A 10,805-nucleotide genomic window follows, 5' to 3' on the forward strand; every position below is an offset into this window, starting at 1 on the left:
TGGAGCAGATAGAAGGGAACCTGGAGCAGGTACAGGCAGATGTGGAGCAGGTACAGGGGAATGTGGAGCAGGTACAAAGGAATTTGGAGCAGATAGAGGGGAACCTGGAGCAGGTTCAGCGGAATGTGGAGCAGGTACAGGGGAACGGAGCAGGTACATTGGAACCTGGAGCAGGCACATGGGAACATGGGGCAGGTACAGGGGAACTTGGAGCAGGTTCAGCGGAATGTGGAGCAGGTACAGGGGAATTTGGAGCAGGTAGAAGGGAACCTGGAGCAGGTACAGGCAGATGTGGAGCAGGTACAGGGGAATGTGGAGCCGGTACAAAGGAATTTGATGCAGGTAGAGGGGAACCTGGAGCAGGTACAGGGGAATGTGGAGCAGGTGCAGGGGAATGGAGCAGGTACATGGGAACCTGGAACTGGTACATGGGAACATGGGGCAGGTACAGGGGAATGTGGAGCAGGTACAGGGCAACCTGGAGCAGGAACAGGGGAATGTGGAGCAGATACAGGGGAACATGGAGCAGGTATAGGGGAACGGAGCAGGGACAGGGGCAGGTGGAGCAGGTACCAATGAACCTGGAGCATATACAGGGAAATGTGTGTCAGGTACAGGAGAATGTGAAGCAGGGACAGCAGAACATGGAGTAGATACAAAGGAACAAGAACAATATGAATGTAGGCAAACTATGGCTAGCAGTTAAAGAATTAACCCACAATTTGCAACAAATATACATTCAGTTAAGGTGCAAAAATCCCATGGAAAAGTGGTGCAACTGAGGCTAACAAGAGGAGTTACAAATCGTATTAGATTAAAAGAGGAAGCTTATAATTTTGCTTTAAAGAGTAAATCTAAAGATTATCGGTTGTTTGAATTCGGCAAAGGAGGACCAAGAAATTAATATGGAAAGAGAAAAAAAAAGAAAATGTGAGTAGAATAGCAAGAGAAAAAACAGGCTGTAAATGTTTCTGTCAGTATTTAAATAGGAAGAGATTAGTGAAAGTTAATGTGGACCCATTAGAGACAGAGACAAGTGAAATTATGGGAGATAAGGAAATGGCAGAGACACTAAAAAATACTTTGTATCTGGCTTCATGGTAGAAAACAGAATAAACATTCTGAAAATAGTGGGAAACCAAGGGTCTAGCAAGAATGAGCAACTTAAATAACTCAGCAAAAGTAAACTAATAGTACTGGCAAAATTACACATGGCTGAAGAAATGGTACAGAATGCAGGGGGGTGGGGGTGGGGGGAGCGAGGGCGTGTGGAGTGGGTAGGGTAAATCAGATTCTCTGGGTATCAAGACCAGTTTTGGGGTAGGAAGGATCTGTTCAAGTGGGTAGTTTGCACCTCAACAGAGTTGGGAGAAATGTCCTATTGGGAAGGTTATTTATGCTTTGGCAAAGTATGGACTCATTTGACAGTGGAGTGGGTACCAGGTTGAAACATTAAATAGGAAAAATAAGGTGCATAGAGATCTGGGAGAGAAAGGAAAGATTGGGAAGGCAAAAGGAGGTGGCACTATTGATCAAAGAAACTATCAGAGCATTAGAGAAGAATGATGAATGCGAGGAGTCAAACACAGACTCCATGAGGTTTGAATTAAGGAACAAGAGAGGAGCTATTAGATTACTCTGTGTATCCGAGAGGCTTCCAGATAGTGGGAATGAGACAGACAAGTATATATTCAGCCAAATTACACAAAGAACTACAAAGTAGTGATAATAGGGGAGTTGCCACGGGAATTGTTGTGGGTGGGACGGAAAATTTGACAGACCTGGAAAAGGTCCGTTGACTTTGGACGGGAATTTCAGTCCCACAGCAGGCACAGAAAAATCCTGCCCACAGACTGGAAACATAGGTTCATGACAGCACAGAAGGAGGCCATTCAGCCCATCGAGTCTATGCCGGCTCTCTAAAGCAATTCAGTCGGTCCCATTCCCCCGTTCTATCCCCGTAGCCCTGCAAGTGCCCATCCAATTTCCCTTTGAAATCTTTCATTGTTTCTGTTTCCACCAGCCTCGTGGGCAGTGGGTTCCAGCTCATTCCCACTCGCTGCGTTAAAAAGTTCTTCCTCACACCCCCACCACCCCCACTCCCCCCTCCCCCACCCTGTATCTCTTACCCAAAACCTTAAATCTGTGTCCCCTGGTCCTTGTACCATCAGCTAATGGGAACAGGTTTCCTTTGTCTACTTTATCCAAACCTGTCAGAATCTTGTACACCTCTATCTATCTCCCCTCAATCCCCTTTGCTGCAGGAGAACAACCCCAGCTTCTCTGACCTAACCTTGTAGCTAAAATCCCTCATCCCTGGAACCATTCTGGCAAGTCTCCTCTGCACCCTCTCAAGGACCCTCACATCCTTCCTAAGATGTGGTGACCAGATCTGGACACAACACTCTAATTGTGGCCTACCTGATTGAGTGTCTGCAAATTTGTAGGCAGTGTGAAGGTGTAAGAGTGTGTGTGTGCATGCGCACGTGTGTGTGCATGTGTGTGTGTGTGTGTGTGTGCGCGCATATGTGTGCACGTGCGTGCGCATGTGTATGCATGCGTGTGTGTGTGTGTGTGTGTGGGTGTGTGTTGAGGTGTAAAGGACAAAGAAGGGGAGAAATCCCTGAAATGTGTACAAGAGAACTTTCCTGGCCATTGTGTTTTCAGCTTATGTGGCAAGAAGCAGGGCTGCATCTGGTTCTGGGGAATGAAGTAGGTCAAGTGGAGCATATTTCAGTGGGGAAGCATTTGGGACGCTGTGATCATATCCATCAGGTTTAGAATTGTTACAGAAAAGGACAGGGTGCAATGAAGTGTAAAAATATTTAACTGAAGGAAGGCTAACTTCAATGAGTTGAAAAGGGTGCTGCCACAGGTGGATCGGAATCAAAAACTGGCAGGCACAACAGTAAATGAACAATGGGAGGCCTTTAAAGGAGGAGATGACTCAACTACTGAATGGACACATTTCCACAAGGAGGAAAGAAAAGCTGCCCAAAACTAGAGCTCTCCGGATGACAGAAGATTATAGAAATGAAAATGAGACAGAAGAAGTAGGCTTTTGACAAATGGAATGTTTATAAGACATAGGGAACCAGGCTGAATATGGAAGGCACAGAGGAGGTATAAAGAGAGGGACTGGAGGGGCAAAGAAAGAGTGTGAAAATAGATTAGTGACTAACATTAAAAGGACCGCAAAAGTATTTTATAAACATATAATAATTAAAAGGGTAGACAAAAGAAAGGTGGGATCGATTAAGGACCAAACACCGATATTTTTATGAGGCAGAAGGCACGGCTGAGGTACTAAATGAATACTTTACATCACTAGAAAAAAGGAGGATGCTGCCAATATACAAAGGAGGAGGTAGTAGAGAAATTGAATAGGATAAAAATAGATAAAAAGGAGGTAGTTAAAAGGTCAGGAGTTCTCAATGTAGAGAAGTCGCCTGGAGCAGATGGAATGCATTCTAGGTTGCAGAGGTAAGTAAGGGTGAAACTGAGAAGTACTGGCCACAATCTTCCAGTCCTCCTTAAATATTGGGATAGTTCCAAAGGACTGCAGGATTGCAAAAGTTACACCCCTGTTTAAAACTACAGGCTAGGCAGCTTAACATCAGTGGTGGGCAAATGTTTAGTGAAATAATCCAGAACAAAATTAATTGGTAGTTGAAACAATATGAGCTAATGAATGAAAGTTGGCATGGATTTGTTAAGGGCAGATTATGTCTGACTATTGATTGAGTTCTTTGATGAAGTAACGGAAAGGGCTGATGAGGGTAATTCAGTTGATAATGTAGAAGGGCTTTCAAAAGCATTTATCAAAGTACCACATAATAGATTTGTTAGCAAAATTGAAACTCATGAGACAAAAGAAACAAAAGCGGCGTGGAGACAAGATTGGCTGAGGGACAGAAAGCAGAGGGTAGTGGTGAGCTATTGTTTTTCAGACTGAAGGGAAGTATGCACTGGCCTTCGATTGCCAGGCGTTTGTGTCAAGACTTCTGCCTTTTTTGATATAAATCACCCTTAGAAAGAGTGTAGAAGAGATTTATTTCAATGGTACCAGGGATGAGGGACTTCAGTTATGTGGAGAAACTGGAGAAGCTGGGTTGTTCTCCCTAGAGCAGGGAAGGTTAAGAGTTCAATAACATGCACAGCTTTGATAGAGAAAATAAGGAGAAATTGTTTCCAGTGACAGAAGGGTTGATAACCAGGGGACAGCAAATTAAGGTAATTGCCAATATAACCAGATGCAATATGAGAAAACATTGCATTGCCTGAAAGTACAATGGAAGCAGATTCAAGAATAACATTCAAAAGGGAATTGGGACAAATATTCGAAGGGGATAATCTTGCAGGATAAATTGAAATTGATGGCGGAAGTGGGCTAGTAGGACAGCTATAGAAGAAAGCTGGTACAGGCATGATGAACCGAATGGCCTCCTTCTGATCTATTTTATGATTCTATGATAATAAGAACAGGGGAGCCTGGAGCAGGTATAGGGGGACATGCAGCTGGTCCAGGGGAACATGCAGCAGGTCCAGGGGAGCCTGGAGCAGGTCCAGGGGAGCCTGGAGCAGGTACAGGGGAGCCTAGAACAGGTACAGGGGAACATGGAACAGGTACAGGGGAGCCTGGAGCAGGTACAGTGGAGCCTGGAGCAGGTACAGGGGAACATGGAAAAAGTACAGGGGAGTGTGGAGCAGGTACAGGGGAGCCTAGAACAGGTACAGGGAACATGGAACAGGTACAGGGGAGCCTGGAGCAGGTACAGTGGAGCCTGGAGCAGGTACAGGGGAGCCTGGAGCAGGTACTGGGGAACATGGAAAAAGTACAGGGGAATGTGGAGCAGGTACAGGGGAATTTGGAGCAGGTACAATCCCAGATAGTGAGTGCAATTCCACGACAAAGCTGTCTGCTTTATTAGCACCCCATCCAACACCTTCAACATTCACTCCCTCCACCACGAACGCACAGTGGTAGCAGTGTGTACCATATATAGGAAGCACTGCAGCAACCCGCCCTGGCTCCTTCGACAGCACCTTCCAAACTCGTGACTTCTAACATCTAGAAGTACAAGAGCAATGAATGCATGAGAACACCACCACCTGCAAGTTCCCCTCCAAGTCACACACCATCCTGACTTGGAAATATATCACTGTTCCTTCACTGTCGCTGGGTCAAAATCCTGGAACTTCCTTCCTAACAGCACTGTGGGTGTACCTACACCACATGGACTGCAGCAGTTCAAGAAGGCAGCTCACCACCACCTTCTCTAGCTAGCTAGCTAGCAACACCCACATCCCATGAACAAATAAGAAATTATTGGGAACAATCCAGATAGTGAGTGAAATCCAAGATGGTGAGGACAATCGCAGATAGCAAGGACAATTCCAGATACCAAGTACATTCCCAGATATCAGGTAGAATCTAGAAAATGGGAATAATCCCAGATAGTGAGTATAATTCTTTATTAAATAATGGCAAGGTTTGATGAGAGTAATGGAATAGCTGTCATAAATATGGACTTCCAAAAACAATTACTAAAGTGCCACATAATAGATGTATTCATAAAATAGAAGCACATGAAATTAAAGAGACAGTGTCACTTGGGTATGTCATTGGCTAAGGAATTGAAGGCAGAGAATTTTTTAAAAATTCATTCATGGGATGTGGGCTTCACTGGCTAGGCCAACATTTATTGCCCATCCCTAATTGCCCTTGAGAAGGTGGTGGTGAGCTGCCTTCTTGAACTGCTGCAGTCCATGTGGTGTAGGTACACCCACAGTGCTGTTAGGGAGTTCCAGGATTTTGACCCAGCAACAGTGAAGGAACGGCGATATATTTCCAAGTCAGGATGGTGAGTGAATTGGAGAGGAACTTCTAGATGGTGATTTTCCCATCTATCTGCTGCCATTGTCCTTCTAGATGGTAGTGCTTCTGGGTTTGGAAGGTGCTGTCTAAGGAGACTGGGTGAATTCCTCCAGTGCATCTTGTAGATGTTACACATTGCTGCTACTGTGCATCGGTGGTGGAGGGTGTGAATGTTTGTGGATGTGATGCCAATCAAGCGGGCTGCTTTGTCCGGGATGGTGTCAAGTTTCTTGAGTGTTGTGGGAGCTGCACTCAACCAGGCAAGTAGGGAGTATTCCATCACACTCCTGACTTGTGCCTTGTAGATGGTGGACAGGCTTTGGGGAGTAAGGAGGTGGGTTACTCGTTGCATTATTCCTAGCCTCTGACCTGAGCGAAGGGGTGTGTTTCTGTCTGTATAGGAGAATGCAGTGAGGTCTCCCTGGGCTTGTTATCAGGATTATTGCTTTTTTGTTTTATATATAAATATCCTGGACCTGGACATAGGGAGTACAATTTTGAAGTTTGTAAATGATACAAAACTTGACAATGTAGTAAATCATGAGGAGGATAGTAGGAGACTTCAGGAGGATATAGATAGACTGGTAAAATGAGCAGACACATGGCGGTTGCAATTTACTGCTGCTAATGGTGAAATGATACACTTTGAGAGAAAGAGTACGGGAAGGTGATGTAATCTAATTGGTACTATTTTGGGGCAGTGCAGGAACAGAGTCAGCTGGAGGTACATATTCGCAAATCCTTGAAAGTGGCAGGGTGGGTTTATAAGTCAGTTAAAAAAACTTATAGGATTGTTGGCTTTCTTAAAAAGGGGTCAATGAATACACAAGGAAGTCACACTAAACATTTACAATTCACTGGTTAGGCCTCAGCTGGAATACTGCACACAATTCTGGGCACCACAATTTAAGAAAAATGTCAAGGACTTGGAGAGAGTACAAGGGAGGTTTACCAGACTGATACCAGGGATGAGGGTCTTCAGTTACGTGGAGAGATTGGAGCAAGTAGAATTGTTCTTACACTGGACAAGATTAATGGAAAGCCTAAAAGGGTTTTTCAAAATTATGAGGAGTTTTGGTAGTGAAAGTAGGGAGAAACTGTTTCCTCTGGCAAGTAGATTGGTAACTACAGATCATATACTTCAAATGGGAGGGAAAATCAAGAGAGGATCTAAATGCACCACCTGACAGTGTGGCAGAATCAGATTCCAAAGGAACTTTCAAAAGGCAATTGGACATATCCTTATGAGGACTAATTTGCAGGGTTATAGGAACAAACTGAAATATGGCACTAAACTGGACAGCGCTCTCAAAAAACTGGCACAGACACAATGGGCTGAACGATCTCCTAGGCTGCTGATGATTCCACCATGATATCCCATCATTCCACATGGGATAAATCCCATATATAAACTACAATCCAAATACCGGGTACATTCCCAGATACTGAGTGCAATCAAAGGCAAAATGGGTACATTTCCAGATATAGTGGGCGCAATCCCAGATACTGGGTGCAATCTGAAATAGTGTGTACAATGCCGGTCTACAGTCCCAACTACAGTGTACAGTCCCTGATGCTGTGTACAATCCCTGATGCTGTGTACAATCTCAACACACGTCCAAACGAAAAGAGAAGCTCTGCTCTCATATCTCAATGACATCATCCTGGATGGTGTATCCTCCCCCCGCCAAGCGTTAAACCGCAGGTATAGCAGCCGGTTTCCTGGCGGAGGGTGGGGGTAATGGATCTGAGGTGTGCGAAAATGGAAGCAGCTGGTGGTGGCACACAGCAGATCCCAGTCTTTTAAACGCTTCACTAGTTCTCATCAGAGGCCCCTGCATTAAACTGCAGTGAGAACACTGCAGTACGAGGACACACACATGGCAGACACATCTAACCCAGCGCACAGGAAGGCATCGACACACAGACACACACACACACACACACAGCAGTCACCAGGAACACCAATGCTCTTGACCCATATCCCTCGAAATGGCACGAGGGCGTTTTAACAGGATCCCTTGCCCGGCTCCTCTGCTCCGGTTCAGTCCCTCTGGGGAGGGAGTCCCTCTGAACTCGGGGACCGCGGGGTCTCTGACAGTCCCACGTCCTGTACACTCCCCCATACCCCTTTTCAATTGTGGAACTGAGGCAAACACAGTCAGGCGGGCAACTGGAGGGAAGGAGATATGAGAACAGTTGGCTGCTCTCTCCCCTCCGCACACCCTCCGCTTTGCCCCTTTGCTTCAACATGTTTTTCCCTCCATGTCTCTCCTCCCTCCTCCCTGTTGGCTGCTTCCTTACTCCAGGAAACTCCATCTGGCTTTCCTTCCCGCTTCTGCTTTAATACAGGTCTCCCCCCCCCCTGTCTATAGACAATCCACTGTCTCCACCTGTGTCCCGCTTTCCCCAGGTGCCGAGCTGCCTTTCTGTCTCTCCCTCTCTCTATTTTGGCTTTTCCCTCTCTCTCTCTCTCTCCATTTGCGTCTGTTTCATTCTCTCCATCGATCAAGCTGCCTATACCCATCTCGGGTTTGCCTCAGAACCTCTCTCTGGATTCCTGTTACACTCTGTGTCGAGGTGTCCCTGCCACACACACTCTCTCTCTGGGTCTCCGCTGTCACTCTCTCTCTCTCTCTCTCACACTCTCTCTCTCTCTCTGCAGACGGATTTCACACTCCCTCCTTTCAATTCCAATCACATATCCCATTTGCTCAGGCTTTCCATCAACCTCAACCCGAAATGCCGGCGAAAACTTAAACCACCTCGCCAAATAATTTTTAAAAATGGGAGCAGACACTGCATTTGAAATGTGGGAGTTTCCAGGATGCAACCCCCTGAAGGTTACACCTGCACTACCAAGATCTACACAATATGCCCATGTCTCTAAGGCTGTGGGTGGCATTTTAAATTCGATGATTTCAAGAATCATTGCAACTTTCCTCCCCCCTTCCCCCTCCCCAAATGCTGTTTGCCCCTGACAGGGGCTGTCAGCTCCAATACCACTCCCCTCCCCACCTTCCCCCTCCTCCCCTGCCATGGGCTTACCTCCTCCCGGACCTCCGCAGACACATCCTCCTGGCCCGGGATGCCGTTGGCTGCAGGCGGCACCGACGCCGTCCTCTGCGGCTGCATTTGCGCTGGATTCAAGGCCAGCCCAGGCGGGCTAAACCTTCGCTGACTGCCGCACCGCCAGCACGAAGCCCCGAGCCACCGTTCAGCTGCATGTTGCTGGGTTGGAGATGGAAGGGAGGGTGGGGGGGCTTGGAGGGGAGAGGGGAGGGGAGGGGGGAGTGGATTTCTAAGATAGTCAGGTTTCCTCGAAGGTTACACACGGTCCCAAGCCGCCTTCGAGGCTCAGGGTCTCTCTCAGAATCTCTGACTCTCTCTCCCCCACTCCTCTCTCATTCTAGCCTCACCTCTTTGGGTTGTGCCCAGCTCCTCCCCCCCCCCCCCCCTCTCTCTCACACACACACACACACAAACACACACATACGCACAAACATAGATACAAACATACATGGACACACACACACACTGCACCTCAATGTAGTTCAGTCACTGGGTCACCCTTGTGGAGACTGAGGCAGACACGGCGACAGCAGAACAAAGCAAGGTAAAGAAAGGAAAGTAGCTGAAAGAGGGAAGACAGGGGAGGGAAACATACCCAACACTATTAACATCCTGGGGGTTAGCATTGACCAGAAACTGAACTGGACCAGTCACATAAGTACTGTGGCTACAAGAGCAGGTCAGAGGCTGGGAATTCTGCGGAGAGTAACTCACCTCCTGACTCCCCAAAGCCTGTCCACCATCTACAAGGCACAAGTCAGGAGTGTGATGGAATACTCTTCACTTGCCTGGATGAGTGAAACTTCAACATCACTCAAGAAACTTGACACCATCCAGGATAAAGCAGCCCACTTGATTGGCACCCCATCAACCACTTTAAACATTCACTCCCTCCACCACTGATGCACAGTAGCAGCAGTGTGTACCATCTACAGGAAGCACTGCAGCAGCTCACCAAGGCTCCTTACACAGCACCTTCCAAACCCACGACCTCTACCACCTAGAAGGACAAGGGCAGCAGATGCATGGAAACACCACACCTGCAAGTTCCCCTCCAAGTCACTCACCATCCTGACTTAGAACTATATCACCGTTCCTTCACTGTTGCTCGGTCAAAATCCTGGAACTCCATCCTTAACAGCACTCTAAGTGTACCTACACCACATGGACTGCAGCGGTTCAAGTAGGTAGCTCATCACCACCTTCTCGAGGGCAATTAGAAATTGGCAATAAATGCTGGTCTAGCCAGTGATACCTGCGTCCTGCGAGCAAAAAGAAATCGCCCTCATCCTGATGGCCACCTTTATGTGGAGCTGAATCAAGCTGTACATAGACCCTCTGTACGCAAACGCCAAGTGCCATGACACAAAACAAAAACAGAATTACCTGGAAAAACTCAGCAGGTCTGGCAGCATCGGCGGAGAAGAAAAGAGTTGACATTTCGAGTCCTCGTGACCCTTCCCGCTGAGGTTCTATTTGTTCCCTGTGGTGTGATGTTGCTGCAGAACGGTCCAATCAGTTGGACCATGCCGTACCACCTGCCCGTCATGGTGAAGTTAATGCAGAAAAACACCTTTGACCACAAGTGTGTCAGGCAGTGGTCCGCATGTAACGTCCTCAAGGCGGGAAAAGTAGATGGCGGATCCTGCCGGATCGGTCTATGTGCAGATTGTCAGAGTTATTTGCAGAATGCCTCATTGCCTGAACTTTCAAACAAGCACCAAGACGTAGCTTGGTTGGTGGTGAGAAGTACCCTCCCTGTCAGATCCTTCCTGCACACCTGAAGTCTCACCCCCTCCACATGCTGCCCTTGAGGCAGCCACTGTAGGGAAGAGACCGTCACCCATCTCCTTCT

The 10,805-nt window shown here is 47.2% G+C and overlaps 1 protein-coding gene across 1 annotated transcript in view; it reads right to left on the minus strand.

The window, feature by feature from the left end:
- LOC144693419 (transmembrane protein 151B-like) overlaps positions 1 to 9,013 on the minus strand; it is a 28,645-nt gene extending 19,632 nt beyond the window's left edge. Inside the window, exon 1 of the mRNA XM_078563298.1 lies at positions 8,927 to 9,013. Coding sequence (XP_078419424.1) covers positions 8,927 to 9,013 — 87 coding nt within the window. The remainder of the gene's footprint in view (positions 1 to 8,926) is intronic.
- Between the last annotated feature and the right edge of the window lie 1,792 nt (positions 9,014 to 10,805).

Source organism: Cetorhinus maximus, chromosome 18, assembly GCF_964194155.1.
Source record: "Cetorhinus maximus chromosome 18, sCetMax3.hap1.1, whole genome shotgun sequence".
In the NCBI taxonomy this organism is placed as follows: Eukaryota; Metazoa; Chordata; class Chondrichthyes; order Lamniformes; family Cetorhinidae; genus Cetorhinus; species Cetorhinus maximus.